Source organism: Porites lutea, chromosome 4 (assembly GCF_958299795.1).
Source record: "Porites lutea chromosome 4, jaPorLute2.1, whole genome shotgun sequence".
Lineage (NCBI taxonomy): Eukaryota > Metazoa > Cnidaria > Anthozoa > Scleractinia > Poritidae > Porites > Porites lutea.
This window is the reverse complement of record NC_133204.1, coordinates 42,016,190-42,040,038: the sequence shown is the minus strand read 5'-3', so window position 1 is coordinate 42,040,038 and position 23,849 is coordinate 42,016,190. Positions and strand designations below refer to the sequence as shown.

Genomic DNA, 23,849 nt, shown 5'->3' with positions numbered 1-23,849 from the left:
AACAAAATTTTATGAAACTCCTTCCTTGTTTCAAATTTCCTTTTGTTTCTCACACTAAGAACTTCAGGCGCGAAGAGTCACGAAGTCACGAAATTCGCCAATTCGTGCTGCCTAAATAGGGACAATAGTCGCACCCCCCCTCTAGAGCCTAATAACGAATTGCTTGAACAGTTGTGAGAAAATCATTATAGATCGTAAAAATATTAAAAAGAAATCTTCAATATAAATTCGCATAAACCATTTTTGGTTCTCAAAATATTCTACTTCAATTCAGTTAGGTGCATTCTGACTCTTAGAGGAAGATTCTAAATAATGGTTGTTAAAGAATTTCAAAATTTTGATGAAACATCGAAGATTGCAAGTAACCTCTTACTACCTGTGCGCTCAGCGCTTTAGTGAGCTGGATCTCGTGTTTGAAGTAAAAGTTCAGGCTCGATGCGATGAATGCGATCGTGTTATACTGTTTGAAATGGGAGAATTTCCTTGCTTATGGAACCGTTTCTTGTGGTAACGTTATTACCAGCGTACAAAGGGAATAATTCTGTTAGCTGTGCTACTTATTTTGGAATCGAAAACATTGTTATACCTGCCGTAGAACGGCTTTTAGACCAAGAAGCGGGAAGGACAGCGGTTGTGGCGCATTCAAGAATTTTTCTGGCTTTTACTGTGGAAGTTTGAGTAAATTGTCAAGGAACAGGTCAATTTGTTCGTGCACGGACGTCCCTTTGTGTGTTTTTGCGACGAGCCGTATGCGGCGATTCACCTTTCATGCAGTTTTGCTTTTATTTATGATGGACTGAGGTAATCGATTCATTGACAATGGCCGTGGTCCACTGGTCGCGTAAATTCTGGCGAAAACTTTGAGGAATTTTGCTTAGAACGATTTTTAAATCTTATTGAATTTGAATTGCCTTTACTTTGGAACTAGTATTGGATTATTTTTTGTGCGAGAAATTTAGAAAAGCAGAGATTTGTTGGCCTGTTTTGGATCCGTTGTATGGATCGGCGAGATTCAGTGATTGGTTCACTCGCGTAAGAGTCGAAATTTAAAACTCCCTCCTTTTTACTGGCACACAACTTTGTGCTTCATTACAAGGGGTGATTGAACCAGGAACACCATGTTTCAACCCTCGCATTTTCAAAAAATGGCCCAACATTTGGGTGTAGACTCTCTAACCTACGAGAAAGAGTACAATGCATTCATGACAAAGTTGAAGAACTTCCACGAGTCCAAAGGGTGAGCTTAGTGAATGTTTGGAGGTTTTCTTGCCACGGATATTTTGTGTGTTATTTCCGCAATACTTAAAGATAATTTTATCCTATACTTTGTCGCCTAGGACGCCGTTTAGACGTTTGCCGTGGTTAGGAGGGCAATATTTGGACTTGTATCTTCTGTACCGTAAAGTTACATTGGCCGGTGGTTGGGTGAAGGTAGGTGGCTAGATTCCCGCGTTTTGTTCAAATTTTATAATGGTCTTCGTCGATTCTTTCGTCTTACGAACCACTGAGATGTGACTTGAACGGTATCTGTCCATATCCTAGGTCACGGAAGGGAAAACTTGGCGAGACATCGCCGAAGTTTTTAATTTACCGCCGACCTGTACAAATGCTGCTTTCGCTTTACGGCAACATTATTCTCGGTAAGTGAAACACAAGCCTTCCATTCACGTCCAAAGTTGTGTACATTTAGGACTCTAACCTTTCAATTAACTGACGTTTAAAGAAAATTTAGGGGATACGTTACGTCTGTACCTCTTGAATGGTGCATTTTGGCTGACAAAAGTCACATTACCTCGAGCAAGAATCTCTCTAACGATTCTTGTAAAGTCACGTTACAACGAGTGTGCTGGTGATAAGATTATACACTTGGAAACTTCCGTTAGCCACATAAAATCTGTTATTTGCCTTGACATTTTCTCCATCGTAATGCAAGGTGTATTTCATTTGTTTGCCAGCACTGGAATTTTTGAAGAGTCGGTGAAAGTTTGGGAAACAAAGTTAGGTCTTTATGCCCGGGGATGCCTTGATAATAGCAGTTTCTTTTAGCAGTGTGTTTCCTAAAATTCTCGTAAGCTTAATCTTTTACATAATTTTATGATTGATTTGTTTTCACGGGGTTATTTCCGGTATTCTTGACTCTAGCGATGATATTCCTTCAAAATAATATGTATCCTTGTTGAAAGATATCGGATAAAGAAAGAAAAAACCACTGACAATGGACTACTACTTCTTTGTGTGTGACTATGTGCATTGTTATCGAATATTTTTTAACGATCTGAAAACTTCACGACTTCTTGTCGTTCGTGGTTTTAGCTTTATCCTGAAAAAGAAATAATTCCCTTGAGCCATGCAGGAAGCAAGCTTTAAAATGGTTTTATGGCATTAAATCTCATTATGCAAATGAAAACGTGCTACGTAAAACAATATAATTATTGTCCATCAGTTTGGCCTAAGTCGAACATCGAGGCTTTCGTACCTTTGTAAGAAACACAGACGAGGTGAAGTTTTTTGAGAGAATTATTCAGAGATTAAGTAAGATATCTCTTACTCAAACGCATTTGTTTAGATTCTTATTTTAGTAGATACAATAAGCTTGGCACAACTCATTGAAGAATTTTGATAGAGAAAGAGGAGACTTCTGTTACCATGTAAAGGAAAATACCCAGTTGAAAAGCTTACACGATTTTTGAACTTTCCTATTCCAAAACCTTCCTCACTTCCACATTTCTATTGAGAAAATAGAAGGAAAATTTACAATGATTAAGAAATGCATCTCAGTTTTAATGATTGTTACTAATTCTAAAAATCAATGTTTACATTTGATGTCATACCCCTGGTTGCTGGTAAAATTAAAGCTTGTGTTGTCATATCAGTGAAGTATTTCTTGAACTTCCTTAAATACAAGTTGTAATTTCTTTTATATTTCTTCACATTAATTTGTTACATTTCATCCATTAAAAAAAAAAGAAAAATGTGGCAAAAAAAGAAGTTCTTGAGACAGAACAGAACAATGTTTCAAAGCTGCTTATTTTCTTCTTGAATGATTATTAAATGGCAACAAAATTATTCTTGCATGTTCAAGGAAAAAAAATTTAGGGTTAAGTCTACAACAGCTGCAATCAATGACAAATAGTGACTAACAGTTTATTAAGTAGCCAAATGACTATTGTTACATGACAAGCCTGGGTATTTCAGAGTATGTATTTGGTCAGTTTAACTCTAGTGATTAGAAAAAGAGCATTTTACCTGTGTTTTTTTTGTCAGTACTAAATGAAGTAGGGGTGTAGTTTACTGGAAAATGAAAAATCATTCTGTGAATTGTAACTCGAGTGCTCCCTGTGAAATGATAAATGCTTAGATCTTTGATTGTGAATTGTGAATACACTGATATTGAAGAAATTAAAGCAGGCCTCTGTGGCTTGATTTAACTCAGTGTAGCTTTTTGTTCAGTAGGTTGCGAGCAAGCCATACAACTCAAAATTTGAGTTGAGAAAATGTTTTTTCTAGTTCCACCACCTATGAAGTGAAGTGCTCAAAGCACTTTAGAAATTGTTACCGTAACTATTTGTTTGACTTTTGTTTTTGAGAATCAAGTGTCATGGCTTGGGAAATGTAAAATATTTTTGCATTTCATGAGTAATGAAACTGGATTCTGGGAAATAGAAGTCATACATCATAGAGACCATTAAAAAAAGTTATGAAAATTACTGGTCTTGTCCTGATGGTTTTTGACCTCTTGCTGAATTGAGTGATCTTATATACCTTATTCTCACCTAATTTCGCAAGTATTAAATTTGGGAAAAATCATGAGCCATATTTTTTGAGTATTTAATTTCGTGATTTTTAGGGATTTATAGGGATATTTAGTGAATTTTTAGAGATTTTTAGATATCGCAAGTATTAAATTTCACGATTTTTCCCAAATTGCGAAATTGAAAACTCTTGAAATTAAGTGAGATTAAGGTCTATGTGAAATACTAATAGTACAGTAGAACCGTGGTAACTCGAACTCTGAAGGGAAACGAAAAACTATTCGAGGTAGTGGGGAATTCAAGTTGTTGGGGTTAATTTCACTGAAATTTTGATCAAGGGAAAGGAAATTGAGTTCAAGTTAGTGGAGAATTCGAGTTATCCAAGTTTGAGTTATTGAGGTTCCTTTGTATTTAGGTTTAATTATATACCACACAAATCCCAATCAGGTACCTTACTTTTTTGCAAGTGAAGAGAAAACTAATGGAAAATTAAGGATCATATCATTGAGTAAGTCTGCTTTCATTTCACTCTTTCAGTTACTTGGAAAGCTTTGAGAGAATCAACTTCTTTGGGGAAGATGCAGAAGATGTTCTTTCTGCTGGAAGACCCCACACTCCAGTTGTAGGAGGCTCATTTTCAACTCATATACCCACGGTGGCAGCTGCAGGTACCCCACTAATATTCTAAATTGCATTCCAGTATTTATTTGTTGTTGGGTAAGCCCCCATAAGAGGCCTTCAAACCCTTTCACCTCTAGTGGCTACATGCAAGACCTGTTCTCGTAAACGGCCACATCCTGAGGGTGTCCACTTATGAGGGCTTCTACCGTATTTATATGTAAGGCTTCGTGACTAACGTAGCTATACTGATAAAAAGTATTATGTTGTGGGATATTTAAATATTATTTTATTAATATCATTGATGGGCATACCTTTTCTCACCTTTTGCTTTTTTTTTTCCAGACTATGTTTCTGTCATTTCTACAAGTAAAGGTATTGTTTTCAAGTGCGTGTTTTGCATTGCTATGTGTGACTGGTTGAAGTTGTTTTGATACAGAAGCCCATTACTTCAAAATTTTATTTTAATGTACCATCAATGGAATTTTGATTGCAGATCCATCAAGGAACTTTGATAAACTTGTTCTCTCTCTTCAATGTGGCATGCCTAATGAAGTGGATTTTGCCATTAACATTTGTATGCTGTTGTCAAATGTTAGCAACTCAGTTTTTAACCTGAGCAAGGTATGATAAGAATGAATTTACCTCCTCTTGAAATCCTTCTATGAATCAATAGTTAATCAGGAAAGGACCTACAAAAACCGACAATTATGTGCAGGCCCATAAAACTTCTCAGAGAATAAGTGAGAAACAGTGCGCCGCTCAGACCTGAAACTTGGAAATATTGTACATGTTACAGGTTTGAAATTTGACTTCTGATTAAAAGGTTTTAACCTAGGTTGATTATCAGATTAAATCAAAATTAACCTGAAATCAAATTTGACCTGTAACATGTATTTATGAGTCTTCTGTAACATTTCATTTTCTTGTTTTGTTGAGCGGTTTCAAATATAATTTTTAATTGCGTGACAGTAAAAACTCTCTACAACTTAGAAGACAATTTTATCACCAAAAGACTATACTTAGTTTCATTTTTTGATGCTAACGCTTTTCCTTATGTGACTTGATTTATTTCATTTAGGCTCCAGCAGTAATAGATACATTGTTGGCACACACTGGGATATTTTCAGAAGGTATGCAGAAGTTCATGCAAAAAGAAACGGGAGAAGTAGTTTAACTAGAAATATATCCTCGTTGTCAGAAAAGTCTTGCAAAGATGCAATATCTGAAAAGAAACAATAATGTTTCAAAACTTCCAGAGGATTATTGTGCTATCCTGACTTCACTGAGAACAAAATTTTTAATAACCCCAGCCTGTCTTTATTTTCACCCTACAAGGTTGCAGTAGTTTAGTATCTTATGTAAAGCGTATTTCCTTGCCGTTTTCCAAGCTTTTGTTTGGTTACTTATTTTCACTGTCATCTTAAAAGAAATTGTGTTAATATTTCTCTAGATTCCCATGGATTAAAAGAACTGTATGAAGATTGGTACTTAAAGCAGCACATGGAAAGAGATTTTGTGAAGGTAATGTATGAAATGCAGGTTTCCAGCTCTATAGTGAACAAAAATGATTACCATGTAGCATTGAATGTTATTTCTTTGTTAAACCTGGTTGGGTAATATAAACTTAAAACTTGTTTTCGACAGTTTTGGAAAGATAACTTAAAAGTTGAAGGAGTTCGGGAGATCCTCTGCAGCAAAAATGGTATGTACAAGTTTTAATAATTCCTATTTAGATTAGTTGTATTAGATTCTTTGACATAATGGGTAGAGTTATGGGATGATTTTTAGGCTTCCCTTTGCCTCTCTCCTGTCACTTTTGTAAATATCGCTAATTTATGTTCGAATGTTTTTGTCTGTTAAAATATAACTAGATTTTAGTTTTTAGTTTATTTAGTGGCTAGTTAATTGCAAACGACCCCACAAGCTCATGTATCTTTAATACTTATCATTTTAAAATAAAGGCAATCTATCTATCTATCTATCTCCCAAGACAAGAGCTGTCAAAATAGACCAATAATAGGGTATACTAGAATCTGGTATTCGAGAACAAGCTTTTGCTAAAAAGTACTACGGGCGTTCCCTTGCTCTAACCTCCTGCCCCACCCCCTCGCCATTTTCTTCCACTTACATCTCTTTGCACCATCCCCATGATCTGAACGCATGGAACAGGCTAGAAAACGAGCCTTCTAGAGACACATTGGATATTTAATGGTCCTACTGTTTTTCACACTCAGCTCTGTATTGTTTTGTATTTTGGAACCTTATTGGGTTTCCTTTGATGTGTGAACTCTAGCTTACAATATTGCTGTTTCAAGTATCAGTTTTTACACATCTAAGTTCAAATTTTGGTCTCATGGTTCTTAGCAGATGAGGGACCAAATGCTACTGATGTAGAGGCACTTTTTCATCCTGTAAGAAGAAAAGTTGGAGCAAAAGACGTTGAATGTCAGAGGATTTCCCAGGTTATTACACAAAACAATTTAGAATTTTAAATGCAAGTTCAGCCCTTGTTGTGAATTGTCTTCAATGAACCAGATGTTTGAAATTTTCCAGTACGTCCTTGTTATGTGGCGAGTGATCTTGAATTTTATTGCACTTTTGTTCTCATTTTTTTGCAATGTTAAAAATAATACTGTCAAAATTGAGCCTCCTTTTTGCCAAAAATTATGTATGCAGAAAAAGTAGTAAGAATAAGGTTCTGTCCAGTCTCTTTTTCATATTAGAACAGAATAATATTATTTGCCAATGTGGGCCGCATCTTAATAGTTCTTGTTTCTCCACTCTAGCCCATCTGTTTCATTTCATGTTATAGGTGTAAACAGTGGAGATAGAAAAACAGTGGTGTTATTTTGAGTGCTTGACATATTATGATAACACTCCTCTCTGCGCCATCACACTGTCTTTGTCAGTGGTTTACAATTAGGCCCAGTTCAAATGTTGATCTTTCATGTACCGAACTTAATGCCAATTTAGGTGGACCCAAATGATATAAGGTCAATGGTTGATTCAGATGTCGAACTTAATTAGTCGGACTCAATTCATTTTTACGAATCATGTTCAATGGTCTGAAATGCTTGCAAGTGAAAATAAATTTTAGTTATTTATTCCTTTTGTTTGGCACATGAGAAGTTCGATGTTTAAAACAAAGTCACTCCACAGTCGAAATTCCCATGTGGGCCACTCGATCATAATTCATGAGCCGACCCAAATTAGATATGTTGAACTTAATTGATTCAAACGTTGATCTTTTCATATACTTAATTGAAGGGATTAGGTTCGATTCATGAAAAGATTGATGTTTGAACTGAGCCTTATTGTAAGTAAGCAATGGTGTCAGGCCTTGTCATCAATTTTTCAACTTCCTTTTGTAGGTTGGAATGATCCTCTATAACTTCTCATTTGATGACACAAATGCTAGTGTCCTTGCAAGTCATCCTTTGTGTTTGAGGTAAGACTGTCGTGATAAAATTGTTACTTTCTGAATTGGGATATGGAAGAGAATCCCTCCTTTTTTTAGACCTCTCAGAGCACATTTTGCTTGCTATTCACACTTAGTCATATGTCTCTCATCATTTCCACATAGACAGCTGGCTTGTGAAAATATTGACTGAAATATTGTTACAATATTATGGATTTCATTTTGAAATTATGATATCTTTTGGCCATTAAAAGTGCCTAGGTATTCTTAAAATTGACAACTGTCTTGTTATCCACCTATTCACGTGACCGTCAGCAACGATCCTCAGCCATTTGCATTAAAAAGAAATGTAAGATAAACAGTGCAAATTTCCTGTTAGTCCAGTCTCTTTGTTTGGGAGAGTTTTGTTGTACCCTGTCTTAGAAAACTTGGCTAAAGTGGAATTTCTAGCATGGGAAACAAAAAAGGGCTAAAGAATTCCTCCTGAAGAGAGGAAACAATCACAGAAAATTCACATTTCATTGTAAGCAGCTTTATGCAACCTGCCTCAGGTGCTGGGGTCATTGCCTGCAGATCTTTGTCTTGTTGTAACCTACACTAATGCGATATCACATTTTCAAGAAGTTCAAAATGTTAGCCCTTGGTTGAAACATCTTTCGAATGCGTGGATAATTGTCAGCATGGTGCTTTAGGTAGATAATCAGTAATGAGGAGGTTCACTCCCTATGGTTTTCTTGTGGAAAGTATTGAGTGACTTTTTGTTGCCTTTTTGCAGATTTCTTATACAGTGTATCTGTAGTGAACATGGATTTCTTCAAAGAATGGCCTGGGAGACTCTGTCAAACTTGGCAGAAAAGGTAAATCTACAAGATTAACATTCTGTTTTTTTTGAAAGGATAGTGTTGTTTATGCATGATTTTCTTTTCATACAAACAGATGTTATTGGAGCCCATAGAATCATCCAATACTCAGATGTTCTTTCAGATGCTTCATTTCTTTTTGGATCACAAAGATCGATACCATGTCACAAATGGTAAGTTTTTTAAAAAAGAGTGTATAATTTTTTCTTAACTGAATTCCAAGTCGTTCATGTAAAATTTGCCCCCTTCCTATGCGAATTTTTGAAAAGATTTTTTGGTTGAGCAAAACCACACTCGTCCAAAGGGCGACTTTTGAAAGTTATCTTAATCATCCGTACAAGATTGTAATCTGGGACGACCGGACGACTGGGAATATTTTACTCTGCTTTACCTTAAACAAAAGTAACGGCTGATAAAAGTGCAAAACAGTAAATCTGAATCTGAATCTAAATCTCATTGCTGTTGATAGCCATGGATGTCTTGGGCAAGTTGTGTACCCTTGAGGGAAATGATGAGGTCATAGAAGGTGGCCTTGAACCTGAAGCATATCAGTCCCTCATCAAAGTTCTGATTGTCAGTGATGTTCAGGTAATGTACGAAACTTAAAAAAATATCATTGGGCTGGTTACTAAAATAGTGTTTAACAAAATGGTGTTCTAAGCCATTGTTTGTTTGTTCTTGAAGTCCAGTTCAGTCCTCGCTAGAAAGCCATTAACCTACTTAGAATACACCACTTGTGATAAACAAAATAGGGGGCCACTTATTTTCTTACTTTAAGCTAGAACTTTGTTGAAAAATACCAACCTGTTTTGTTCAATGTCCAGTTTGTGTAACTTTCAAAATACGGTTGACTTTGTCTAATTGGACCTGTTGAGGTGGGAAGTGAGGGTTTGTTTTGAAGAGTGTCAAAGAAAATAGGACTACAAAAAGATGGACTGGAAATATTAAGTTTGTTTTATAAGCTCATAGAAGAAGGTGTATGGCAGTTGTTGTTCACTGGGTTTTCCTTGCCTCTGTAATTTTGCGCATTCCACATACAAGTATCTGGAAGTTTATTTATTTATTTATTTATTTGTGTATTTAGTTATTAAGAGTTACTTGTTCATTTGTAGAAATTCTTCCTTGCTACAGCACCTAAACAGCAATAAACAACAGCTGCATAAATTTGCATGGTAGAAATTATTCTTGAAATTCCATGTCTGTTTCAGTTGGTGTTATCTTCGCTGGAATCATTGTACAATCTCTCGGGAGTTGGCCAAGTGACCTCAGATCACATTGCCGAGGTTCATCACAGTATAGGTAGGTGAATGGTTTGATGCATGTGTATGTTCACTCCACATAAACTGTTTTAATCCTTGATTGCTTTTTCCCTTTAGTTTTATCCTTATATTATTATGGGCTGTTCTTGTATGTACACATCAATGTGGTCTTGTTTCTCCAGTTCCAGTTATTTTAAGGATAGTATAGCATTGGTTTCTGGAAAAGCTTTATCCATTGGATAATACAATATTTATTCTTGTTCTACTTATGCTTATCTGCTAAGTAGTGATTTATCCAGTGGATAGCATTGTCACCCTCGGCACAACTCAGGTGTAGAATTTAAGCAATCAAGATCATTCTGATTGAATACCTTTAATGCCTTTTAACTTCAAACAATGTTCATCATCATCATCATCATCATCATCATCATCGGCATCATCTGTATAATAGTCTTACTGATCATCATCGTCATCATTATTTTGTTTTGCCTTGTTTTAATGATTCTTAACAAAGGGCTTTTTACTTTGTGCAGATGTTTTGGTGTGTTTGGTGACTATGGATGCAGAATGCTTTGGTCCAGAAGCCTTATCAGAGGTGCAAATCTTGGAAAAAAGAGTGCCTGCTGCTGTGCAACCAGCCATGCAAGCTGCCATGCCATCCCCAGCAACACCCAAACCACAGTCATCTCCAATGCCAGGTCTTTACTTTAGTCTTTCTTTAGTATTGCTGTACTTTAAAAAGTTATATCCAGGCTAGAAATAACCAAAGGTTAATGAGTGTAGGAGGTATGTTTAGAATGAGGAGGATAGGTTTAGTAGGGAGATTTTTGAAAGTGACAAAAAATTATCGATATACAGTGTAAACCATCATAAGCCTAGATGACAAAGCTCACTGAGGATCAATTGTGCCCTTTTCATAAATGTGTGAATAAATTACCCTTTGCAGGGAAACTCCATGTGATTTAAACTTTGCCTAGCATAACACACATTTTGTACATTCTTATAATTTTTGCTGGAAGTCCACAAAATGTGAAAATGCTCCGTGTCTTAGCAGCCCATGCATGCCCGTTTTCGACCAAGCTAATGATTATGATTACAGGCTTCAGTTAGTTGCCACCCAAAGCTGTAAGCTTTAGAAACATAAATATATATGTAATCTGAACAGTTGGTGCAGAGCATTTTATTAAAGGGATGTTCAATATTGCATTACAAACCAGAATTTCCAAACCAGCTGATTCACTGGTTGGGATAATCATACTTTTGAATACGTCTTAATTCAGAGTATTTTTTGTTGTTGCTTAGTTGTTCCACAGCAACCTAAGGAGCCAGTCGTTCAGCACCAAGCACCACCATCTAGCCCTTCACCTGGTCCAATACGCAGCCCATCGCCCAGCCCAGTGCCAATCAAAACAACTGGAACTGAGATAGAACCAGAGACATTCACTTATAACTGGTGAGTCTAAACGTCTGAACACAAGATGCAATGTGTGACACAGTATTAGTACCACTCATGTGTCCGTGCTGTTCCTGCATGTGCATGTAGGAGATAATACCTTCCCTTCTGCTTTTAGACAGTATTCTTAGTTCTGGTAACTTTTTATTTTTTACAATTCCATTACTGTATTACAGGTTGCAAGGAACTTATGAGTCTTGTCCCGGCAGTTCTGTGTCCCGCATTGACATCTATGCTGACTACCTATCATCTTGTAGCAAGTTGGCCAGAATAGGGATTCTAAATGCAACAGCATTTAATAGAATTATCAAGTAAGCTTAATCTTCTGTGATTTACTGAGCTTTTCACAAACATGCGAACTCTAAAGTTCAAAAGCTGCCTTCACAATTGCGTTTTTCGCTTCCGTCAATCACAATTATGATCACAAGCAACGAACCTTGAAACACAGAAACACATAAAACGGATCGAAATCCACCAATCACAAATCACAAACCTTGACCTTTTGAACCCGTCAAAGTAAAGTTTTGTTTCCTAAGAGGTCCGTTAAGATGATTGACGGCAGCGAAAAATGCAATCATCAGTTGGCTTTTGAACTTCAGAATTCGCATGTTTGTGAAAAGCGCAAGTAAGATAGTAATATTATTATAACACTATTCGCATTTTGGTCACCAGAAGAGTTTAGGTGAGTTTGCCCCTTAGTGGTAATTAAAGATTGACAAAGCCTTTCTTCAGGGTTGTCAGAAAGTTTTGAAGTAGATGGCTGAGTTGTCAAAGTAAGTGGCTAGTCCAGGGATATTTTATTTAAAAAACACCATCTGTAAAGAAATTCCAAGCAGAGTAGCCGGCCAGTACTAACCAAGTAGGCGGCGATTTTCACTGGCAGCCGGCTACTTTTGACAACCCTGCTTTCTTACCTCCCAGGTAAAATATCTATTATTAACCTCTTTCAAAAGAAAGGGTGCCTTATTATAGGGAAGATTGGGATGGATATAAAAGCTTTTTACAAGGGTCTGTATGGAAAACCGGTGATCCATGACTGGGTAGGAAGAGTGGTAGCTTGTGTACAGCTGCCCCCTCCAAGAGTGGTTCTTCCCATACAAATCCCCTTAATTTTTCGGCGGCCAAAGCACTCACTTCTTTTGAGATGTAAGCCTGAACATTTTGTAGTTCAGCTATTTTTTCAAAAAAAGAATCATTTTTGTGTCATGTCATTAAAGCCCCATTTACACGGCGGAAAATTTTTGGCGCGGCTTGGATGAAAGTGGTACGCGTACCAAAAAAATAGTACTGATTACTCATTTACACGTTCTTTTTTCTACCGTGCTAAACGATGTGAAATTATGATTTGGTACGGGTAAAAGGCTCAGCATGTCGGCCAGCGTACTCGATTCTTGCCTAGTGCGCATGATGCTTCCTCTGTAAAAACATGGTGGACGAAAAGTTCTTAGAATTCCCACAGCTGCATGTAGTCTACGCACAAGGAACAAATGGGTGGTCATTGAATACTGGTGCGGTTATTGAATTATTGTGTGGTTATTGAACACACTGAACTAACGAAAAAGTATTTACCACTTAGTTAATACTACACATTTATATTAAAAAATTCTAACGTATTTGTGGCTATTTCCCCCGCAGCTGCATGTTGTCCACGCTCATCAATGAACTAACGTGTGGTCATTAAACCACTGTCATGTTTATTGAACTTTTGGTTTATATTTAATATTTTATATTTTATATTTTTGGTTAAAGGCACGAAGGCTCATCAGAGAAAAATTAGCTCAGCACGGCTAATCGTTTACACTGCACACTTTATCCGAGCTGGGCTAGATTTTCAGGATCACGTACCAGTTTTATCCGTGCTCGGACTACCTCTTGACATGGTCCGAGCACGGGTGAAATTTTGCTCCGGCAGGGATGGGCCAAAGTCGTTTACACGACTAAATCTATGCGTGCCGAACCAATTTTTTTGGTACGCGTACTTTTTTCATCCAAGCCGTGCCAAAAATTTTCGGCCGTGTAAATGGGGCTTAAATGTAAATTATTTAGGCAAAGTTATTTTTGAACCAATGCTGGTTAGCAGTTTTCTGTACTATGCCGGGGGCAGCATGATAGCCTCTAGCAGGGCACCTAGTGATTTGCATACACAGTCGTTTGCTTGCGGTTCTTCACAAAGTGTCTTTGCTATAGCCTTGTTGCTTGCTTGCCGTTTGTGTGCTGTGTTTTTCCCAACCCTCCCAGTTTTTTTCATTGCAGGGTAAGTATTTGTTTGTGAGTATTCCCACTGAACAGTTCAGTGTGACAGTACCTAGTGCGGGCCGCTTGCAAGGTTACCATGCATACCTCCTTTCTCAAGCTCAAGCATTGGCTGGCTCCATCAACCTTGTGGGCAGCAGCGCCCAATCTCATCTATTGGTGATGAGTTTAATAGAGAAAAATGATCATGTGAGAAAGTTGATCATGTGACCAGCTGTTGCAAAAGGCCAACTAAGTATAATGAAGGCTATTGGTAACAAGTTACAGTAGCAGTAAAACAATCAATGATACCCATATACAGGTGCTACCTAGATACAGTTACCCTGGATACCAGAAGTCTTCTTGCTCACCAGCGGTGAGAAGCATAAATATGCTGAGTGAACGTCTTTCTTGGTGCTTTGCAGCTTGCTTTTACGGCTTCGCCCTCAATTCCATCACCCTCAAAGAGAAAAAACCTAAGCATGAATGGTAAGATACAGTTGGCTTTGGGTAAAGAACTCAGTTTTCCTTTTGCAATTGCAGATTGGCTTTCCCTGATGGCCAGCTTCGAAGAGTGCAGTCAGGGGATAATGCGCAATATGTTCTAGCTGGGATAAAAAGAAGAGCTAACCCTCTCCCGGTCGAAACCCGTACTGACTCACCAGCTACAGCTAGACAACCTAGTGCTGCGAGTCCCCATTCAGCAGGACACAGAGTATCCCCAGGACAACAAAGTATCTCTAGAACCCCTACCCTACCTGTTCAGAGTCAATTGCAGCCTGCATGGAATCCTCGGCAGCAAAATGCAGTTGCTGCACAGCCAACACCCGTGCAGTCCATGACAAGAACAGTTGAGCAGCGACCTTCACAGTTTGCAGGAGGAAGTCAGCAGCAGCAGCATCAACCTGGAATGGTTCGAGTGCCTAGAAGACCAAGCTTTTCCAACCAAGGAAACATGTCAACAACTCCTGATCAGGTATTTTTTTTAACCCTGTGACTCTTAAGTCCCAAGCACGGGTTTAACTACCTGCACGCTAGTTTGGAACACATGTGTGTGCTAAAAAATATTTTGAAGATGAATAAAGGTTTCCCAAATTTTTCACCGAAGTTTAGCTTTTCACAGTGGTTTAGGGAATTTTTTTCTACAATAGTATATAATCATCTCCTTAATTTCTTTTCGTTTTTTTTAATGCATTTATCCTTTTGTGTAATCTCTTGATGTTGGTTTGCTTTTTTCACTGATCAGGGTATTAGACAGTATCCAGCGGCAACCATCCAGCAACAAGTGTCCAAAACAGCTACTGATTGTAGGCAGATGATGGCAGGGCAGATACAGAGGACCATTGCTTCAACAGGCAATGAGCAACCTCTTGAAAGAATCACAGCCATGCGTAGAGCAAGTGTGGAGGGATTGAATTCGCTGCCAGGCCAAGGTACACAATCCATTCAATATCATAGTCAAGGGCAGGCAGTACAAAGAACTTCCTTACCTCCTCCAAGTCCAGGTCCACTCAGAGAGGAGAAACAACAAACCACTTATCCTGCTCAGGGAATTCAGCCACAGACTGTGCCAATGTTGCCGGGTCAAAGGATGGCAGTGCCTGGTGCACAATTGATGGCAAAGCCTCCTCAGGGTGCGACTGTTGGTATGACTGGAAATAACCGTCCCCCACAAAGCCTTTTGTCTAGGTCTCCACTTGTACCTCCTAGGCCTATACAACCCTCTACTGCTCAACCAGCTCAGACAACACCTCCAACAAGTTCAGTGCGAAGGCCGTCTTTAGCTGCAGAACCACCAGCAGGTTACCAGCAGTCACCGCCTCCCTATCCTCAGCAGCATAACATAAGACCTGCTCCACCCGCATACAACAGCCGACCTACATACTACGGGAACTATCCACCTCTAGCCCCAAAGCCTGCCCCAGAAATGACTGTGCAGCTTTCACAGCAGTACCAAGCTAGACAACAAATTCCTCCCAATACCGTTGCTATTGGAAGACATGCCAGGCCAGTTCCTAGCTCTCCACTCCAGCAGTCTGATGCTGGGAGGCAGAACTTCCAGCCACAAGTACCACCCCTCAACATAGCCCGGTCTCCACTGGTCCCTCCCAACTTGCCAAGTGGGCAACCGTTTTCTCGTTCTCAGCAGGATGTACATGGTGGATTGACTCAGACTGCAGTTGGGCAAGATAGTAGACAATCAACCAGGTTAAAGTTCTTTTCTGTTTGTGTGAAACTCTTCGTTGTTGCAAGAGAGAATAATGGAAGAGAGAGGAAAATGCTTAGTCTAGCCCTTGGGATATGTGAATTTCACCAAAGTTATTTTTAGACCAATTTAATGCTTGAATTAATCAAAAGTTGGTTTTTGAAGAGTCAAGAAACTTTTATTCAGTGTTGTCAAGAGAGAATTCAACAGTCACCATTACAATTTTCTGCATTGTTTCCTTTGAGGCTGTTGTGGGTGGACTTGATGACGTTTCAAACGATCGATTAAATTGTGCAGACGTCTCTGGAATCAGACTTCCGTTTAATTACAACTCTAAAAATAACTGCAGTGAAATTCACCTAACCAGGCCAATGCCCTCTGTCCAATTATTCTCTCTCACTTGTTTTCATGTGATTCCACTCTTTTTTCATTCTGTCCACCATCAAAGTAGTTATTAGTATGATCAATAAACCCCACTGTTCCCCAATAGCTAGGCTTGTTGCTACCTTGGTAAGCGTCTTCCATGTTCAACTTAGAATATAATCCCAATTTCCCGAACCCTCAGATTGATTACTGATTAAACTGCTAAACCCTCAGCTAATTACCAATGATTCGGACCAAATCTAACTCCCTTCGCCAGTCAAACACTGTAATTTTACTCCAAGGTTTTCAAAACCTCCTGATAATTCGAACCACTTTTCTTTTCCCAGGTTGTTGGAATAATCGGGATTCCACTGTGATGTTTTCGTTTTTGTTTTACCTTGGCTGTTTGTTAACTTTAGTAGTCTCAACTTGAAGTTTTCTTGAATAACACTACTTCTCACTTTCCCTCTCAGCAATTGCTGCTACTTTGTCACCTGTAACAGATTTTTTGTTTTGTTATAGGCGGCCAGAAGGCGTCGTTCTCATAGCACAGGAAGAACGAGCTGCCGACGTTGTTTCATCAGGGCTCTTAGACGGTGCAGAGGAGCAGCAAATTGTAGTGGTGGAAAATAAAAATAGAACAAACCACTCAGTATACTCTGAAAATGCACGGACAACTCATGATATCCCAACAAATCAAGTTGACATTGTACAACATAGTCGTGGTGAGTTATTTGCATCAAATACCGGTAATCCTCAAAAGCCACAGGGAAGTCACCCCTCTAGCAATGGCAGTTTAAAAAGAGACTTGAATGCACACATGATGCATGAAACGGTCGAGGAAAATCTCAATGGCCGAAGAGACAACAGTATCGGCGGTGATTGTGGTCCTGCAAAGAGACCGAGGCTGGAGAAGAGAATGTCATCGCTAGAAAGTGAACTGGACAACTCGACATCTGTACCCTCTAGGACTGGCAGTCCAACGCATCTTGTCAATGGTGACATCAAGGGAGATCCAAGAAATAAGCTCATGGATAAACTCTTGGACAAAGATCTTCGGTTGCCCCTGAATGGGGTTTGCGGTATTGATGCTTCTGACTTGGACCTTTTGGCTTCTGATGGAGAGAGACTCAGCGGCAGCAAAGCTTCTTCGCCAGATTTGTTCGGAAGTGAAACAAACTCGGATTTCGGGAAATATCTGGAGGAAAGTGATACTGACACGGGGCTGTTTAGTGATGTCCTACAAGGAGATCTTAGAATTGATCCAATGGAGAATGGCACTGAAGGAACTCACCCTGTACAGTCGTCAAAGATGCCTACTTTTACTGAAGCACCTTTTCACGACAGTGGTAATGTGCTAAATGTAAAAGGAGCTTCTTCGGTCGTTACAGAACAACAAGGAAAAATTCCAATACCTCCCTCAGTTAGATCAGATACACAAAGACTTCACGAAGGAGCTGTCAATGTTGCTATCAGTAGGAATCCATCTGCCGTAAATTCTACTTGGAATGCTACAAACACTGTTTCTCAAACGTCAAAACTGGGATATGTTAATCAACGAATTGCTCCTGATGTTCAGCAGAGATTGCCTGGTTACTCACAACAGGGTCTCACGCCGCAGCATGTAGGTATTAGGCCGCCTTTGGATAATATAAGCAGCACAGAGTCTCAGTTAACAACAGTCGCGAGTCAAAAGCGTGTTTTTCAACATCAGAATATTCAGTCTAACCCGCAGCGAGTGAGAACTGCTCAGGAACCCCCAGCTGTAATGAATCGATCTGGTGCGCTTCAAAATACATTGCCTGGGTCACACGGTCCTAGTACCATTAACAGTATAGCTCCTGGGATTCAAGGATCAGGCGTGCAGCAGCCTTTGTCAGTACGACCTCCTTTTCAAGGAGCGCCCTCGATTCAAACGTCTTTACCAAGAGTGAATGCTGATTCCAGTGGAGGAATTCAGTCAGTTGCTTGGGCACAGACTGGAGTTCAACAACAGCTAGGTTTAGTGGAAAGAAATTCGCAACGGGTTGGGCAGGTTGTTTTACAGCAGAATGCTGTAGCTGGAGCACAAGTACCTTCTGGACCTCCAAACGTTTCGCTACCTTCGGGGTACCAGCAAAAAACTGTGAATGTTTATCCAGACATAAGGACTCAAATTAGTGCCACTCCAGCTTCAGTCATGTACGACACTACTTGTGCATCTCAGAGTAGACAGCAGCCTTCACAATATCAGCAGACTGTGCAGCCTGGGGTGCAAAACCCAGTAGCGGCGGCGTCCAATCCAGTCATAGCTGGCTCACAGGAATTTCCTTCCACTCTACCTGCAAAGGGACACCTGTCTGACTCTGTTGTACCTCCAGTCATGTCATTTAAACCATACAGATGTCGGTGGGCTACTTGCTTCAGGTAATGCGTTTATAGAGGTATAACTGACTAGATCGTCTGTTAAATGAATGAAGGAACGCATGATTTATGATTTAAATCTTATTATTGTCTACTGGAATTTCCTGTTGGCATTGTCCATGCTAGAATCTACAAGGGAAATGAGTACAAGCTTTCGGCGCAACGACGTCTGGGATCGTTTGGGCGGACAAGCGTTACTTGTGATTGGTTATTGGTTGCCTTGAATACCATCGACCAATCATAACATCGCTTGTCCACCCAAGCGATCCCAGAAATCACTGCACCCAAAGCTTTTACCCATTCTCTCTGAAGTTTCTGAAGAAGTTAATTGAAAAATATGTGGATTTCCGTTTCTGTTTTTAAAGTCATTTTTTAATAGATCTGTTTGCACTTTCCACCAAATACATGCATTTTGTCTTAGAACTTTTTCTTCAGATGTGACTCTAACACGAGTACACTTTAAGTAATAAGATATGCAGTTTATTCAATGGTAACCTTGACTTATTTTTCTCCTTAACTAGCTCGTTTGATACAAGTAAAGATCTGTTCTCGCACGTGGTAAAAGAACATGTTCCTAGAGACAGCTTGGTTTTGTCGTGTATGTGGGAAGGATGTCCGCCTGTTCGCCGCTCACGTTCCTCTCTGCTCTTTCATTTGCAGGTTAGCAAGTCAAATGTTGTTTATACGTGCGTTATATACCAATTAATGTAGTAAAAAATGAGGAGTCGTTCTTACACGTTAAACTGGACCACTTGAAAAGTACTAAGGAATCGGATTACTGTTAAGTGGACAGTGAACAGACCTTATTCATGATACAATCGCCATCTTTGCGTAAGGACCGATGAGATAAAAGCAATGTCACGTGGTTTCTCTTGGGGCGGGGAGCAAACAGATGATTAATTCTGCCAATACAAGAAATTGCCGTGGAACCTGTTTATTCTAGACAACAGAAAATACAGAACTTTTAAGTCTAAAAGACGATTACCTGTATTGGTAACTTTTTAATCATCAGTTTGCTCTTCATTGTTCTCTGCCTGTAATCTGATTGTTTTAGTCGCCCAGTAACTAAGGCGCAGATGACGATGGATGTCAACTTGGCGGAATATCCAACGATTTGTCTTGCACAAACATTAGCGATATTTTCTAGCGCGTTAAGATATGCGTTTGTTATTCAAGAGGAAAAAATGATTCTATATTATCATTCCATTGCTTCTGCTGATGATAAAGATATCACAAGGGGTAAAAAATGCAGCGACTTAATTTCTTGCAGTGCGGTAACTTTTTTGGCCCGGTGATGCAGTCACCTCCAGGTTGTGTGGTGTGTAGAGTTCTAGGCAAATAAATACTTTTGAAGCATAATAAGGTATATTTTATTCCAGCAAAAGCACAGTGAGCCATCACCAGTTCCCAGTACTCTACCGCCACAGGCAGCTCCAGCTCAGCACCAGCCTCCCCCGGTCCAGCCTCCTCCTCAGCCGCAGGCTCCGCCTCCAAATCAGAAAACGACCTTTGTACCAGCCTATCACTTTCTAGCTCGGATGCTTCAATCATTTCAGGTAAAAGCAGTGTAGAGAGGTTATTTGTTTAGGTTTATATAACGAACTTCAGTTTTCGTGGGCTCAAAAAGCAGGCATTGAGGCCCCATGTAACACGAACTAGGCGAGAGTCATGTTCGTTGCTCGTTCCCTGTCCAATTTCATCGTTACACTCCCCTTCTAGGCAGTTAGGGGCAAACTTGAATTTTTGCAAGTGTTGCGAAAACTATCGTGTCATTTTGTGAGCTTTTTTTTCTGTCTTTCGATTTTTCCGATTGACATGACAACATTTGGTGACAGCAGGTGCTCTAACACCAAGGCAGAAGTTTGCATGTAATTCGTAATGTCCTATCATACTTGTTTGCATTATTAGGGCGAGGAAGAGACACCACTGACTAAGACAGTAAGACTAACTGCAGCGCTTGTCCTTAGAAACGTCGCCCAATATTCTGCTTTGGCGAGAAGGTACGTTTGTTTTCAGCAAGGGTTTAGTCAGAAGGGTGTCCAGCCGTCCTATGGACGCCCATTTTTGGAAGAAATGCAAGGAAAATACACTTACTTAATCTCTTATAATTTTATGGGAAAACATGCCTTCTGGACGGCCAGTTTTCTGCATTGTCTGGCTAAAAGCCTGGCTCTCAGTATTTAGAGTCCCCTTACTCACCCAATCTTTATCATCCCCTAACAGACCCACTTACTACCATGACAACTTAATATGGAGTCTATTGCAAACTTTTCAGAGATGGACTTTTGAAAAGTTTGCGGTCATATGGGATGATCCAGATTAGGATCAGTGATCCGAGGTCAGTCGACCATGATACATCAAAAAAACCGTTTAATCCTTTCCCAGGTTATATTCGTCGGTTCCTTTGATGGCTATGATCCGAGTGATCTCGCATCACTGATTCTGATCCGAATGCACCATTAGTAGCCCTACCCGGCTACGGATCATGTTACGTTACCAGGGCCGCTTCCGTTGAAGCGTAATTGATGCATTGCGCTGATGCAGGTCGATCACTACGACAACTTAAGTTTGCTTAAACCTAACCTGAGAGTTAGGCGCACCTAGAGATTCACTCTTACTCTCTTAGTCTTAAATTTGCCTTTTCACTGTGTCAATCAATTTGACACAGAGGATGCTACTAACTCTCAAGTCTGGAGACCAAATCCTGTGATGTGACCTTTCAGCTGAAACTTTTTAGCAGTACTTTCACTTGAAAGCTATAGGTTTTCTGTTTGTTTGGAGATAAAATCTGGGGGTTTCTCGAATTTGCATGTGTCATTTGGGTGGCGCCAATAGGGATCATATGTACCGTAAACGACCTAATAAACGCCCGGGGCGTCTATTTAATTTCAGGGGTCTAAGCGAGAGGGGCGTTTATTTTCATAACTGTAACAAGCTCAAAAAAACTAATACTGTATGCTTTCGGCAAAAATATCAAGAGAGTTAAAAAAAGAGCGGAATATCCACTCCGTCCATTGATATGTCTAGGCCGTCTAGGAGCCCATATCGCTCTTTCAGCTCCCAACAACGATGTCAGAATCCTCGCTCAGGGTTATTGTGTTGCCATCATTAGTCTGTCCTTACTTTGATCTTGACATTGAACAAGATGAAATACGCAAACCCTGGTTAATCAAACAGGAAACTGAATGAATTACTCCTTTTTTCTGATTACTAGTATTTTGGAGTATTTCTCACAGGAGGCGTGTATTAGACAGGGGGCGTTTATTTAGAAGTGGGCGTTTATTTTTTACATCAATTTGTCACGGTGTATTCTGCACACTTTTCTTATACATTTTGGGTGTACCCTGGAGAAATATTTTGTCAAAATCTTTAGTGACATTTTTAATGTTTTGACTCCATTTGCACCCTCTTTAACGGTCTTTTTTGTTCTACCTGCAGTATGCTGAGACGACACGAAAGTCACTTGTCAATTGTGGCCATGTCAAACTCCGAAGCTGCTCATGCTGTAGCCGCCTGTCTTTCGGAGTTGTCTCCCCACAGAAAAGCCTCTTCCAGTGACTCGAACACCTTCATTTGGGCGCTAGAGAGATAACAGTTCTGGACTACTTATTAGGGAATTTAAGCAACGACGTTTTTGAGCGACATACGTCAACCGGAAGTGGACGTTTTGCACTCTTCGGCTGTGATTTTTTTGAACAAATTCTTGGAGTTTAGCACAATTAGGAATCCAAATTTGGTAGCGTCAAAGCGTATTAAAAGAAAAAAGGTTCACGTTCGGTTGACCTGCATCACTGAAAAACGTCACTGCTTAAACTCCCTAATCTCATCCTTCTAGAGAATAATATATAACAGAATATAACTCTTCATCTGGGCGCTAGACAGATGGCAGCGCGGAACTAGCCTCTTGGATCGATCTAGAGCATTATATATAACATATTATAGTCATAACTGTCTCTGTATAGAAAATCTTCTTGTAACCCTTTTAATAACCTCTTCTAATGATTTGGACACATTCATCTTGATGCCCAAGAAGATCGATCTAAAAAATCAACGGGGTCTGACAAGCATACAATTTTGTCTGACACGTACACAATTTTGTACTCACTTGTCCCTAGTTAAGTCCACAGAAACGGTAGGTAGCTATGGAAGGAAACTGGATATTTGTGGTCAGAATCGAACAACCTGAGGACTAGTTTAATTTCTTCGATTTTGACAGAGAGCACTGTCGTCAAAGCAATTGCTGATACGTCGTATTTTCTTTACGTATGATTGAAGTGAGTGAGTCGTATGTCTTTTTTGTGCCCAGACGTTAGAAGGTTAGGCTGCTGAAAAATGTTAGTTGCGCAGTGATTCTTTAGTCGCCCCAGTTGTTATACTGGTTGGAAAATACTTTACATCTGATCACATGCAATAAGGGGGTTTTCTTGTTTGTAAAAGGTTGGACATAGGTTGATAAGATAATGGTATACGTTAACACACAATCAGATGCACTTACCATAAGTACAATTAGTACAATAAGTTATAAGTACAATCTTAATTCAAAGATCTTAAGCATGATTAATATAATTATTTTGTACAGTACTCTTGTGATATAGATCTTAAACAGTGTTTCCACAAAACGCACCAAAATGGTGCGTTTATTACCAATCCGTGAAGGTTTATTGAGATACAGATTATCGAGTTAGTCTATGCCAAAATAAAATTGTCGGGATAATTGACGAACTGTTTTTACGGCCACTCTGTTAGTTTAGTTGGGCACTGAGCGCGAATTTGCTTGCTCATATTTTCAAAGCGGTTACACATTCATGTTTGTATATAATCATTTTGCCTTATTTATACGTGGTAACATAATGTACAGAGAGTACAAACGTTGTGCTTTTTTTCGATTAAGAACTTGTCGCCGGTTGTCGGATTTCCTGTAGCCTTATTTAGATATTTAAATACCGAAATCCTACACACGGTGTCAATTTTTTACGCCGTTCATGCCGTTACAGTGGAGTAGTATCGCTTTACTGAATAAAGTTTTGTACCATCAAGATTTGTGGTTTTGTTGTCCATTTCAATACGATTCAGAGTGAAATGGCTTTACTTTGTTTCTTTTCTGTTTTAATGATGGAAGAGATAGAAATCTCCAAACTTTGTACATCCTTGGAGCCCATGATTGATTGGTTCTTTATTTTTGACTGAGCGAGTAAACTAGACTATCAAAACAGCGAGTTACTCTCTTAGTCCCCCACCCCTCCCTCCTCGACTAGCTGTTCCTAGTCTGTTTTCAAGGCTTC

At 39.3% G+C, this 23,849-nt stretch overlaps 1 protein-coding gene across 2 annotated transcripts; it reads left to right on the top strand.

Annotated features, from left to right (window-relative positions):
• Positions 1-398: 398 nt before the first annotated feature.
• Positions 399-23,605, top strand: LOC140933639 (uncharacterized). Of its 2 annotated transcripts, none has more exons than XM_073383242.1 (25): positions 399-1,237; positions 1,338-1,431; positions 1,543-1,640; positions 4,290-4,420; positions 4,716-4,745; positions 4,867-4,994; positions 5,452-5,503; positions 5,824-5,894; positions 6,018-6,075; positions 6,738-6,835; positions 7,745-7,821; positions 8,567-8,648; positions 8,728-8,824; positions 9,121-9,239; positions 9,860-9,950; positions 10,444-10,608; positions 11,213-11,363; positions 11,540-11,674; positions 14,139-14,571; positions 14,842-15,803; positions 16,687-18,570; positions 19,089-19,227; positions 19,947-20,123; positions 20,476-20,567; positions 22,006-23,605. In XM_073383242.1, the coding sequence occupies exons 1-25, from the start codon at positions 1,119-1,121 to the stop codon at positions 22,157-22,159; spliced, it is 5,637 nt and encodes a 1,878-aa protein (XP_073239343.1). In that variant the 5' UTR covers positions 399-1,118; the 3' UTR covers positions 22,160-23,605. The 2 variants fall into 2 exon arrangements, with proteins under 2 accessions (XP_073239343.1, XP_073239344.1); XM_073383243.1 differs by having other exon boundaries at positions 400-1,237; positions 6,741-6,835.
• Positions 23,606-23,849: the final 244 nt, after the last annotated feature.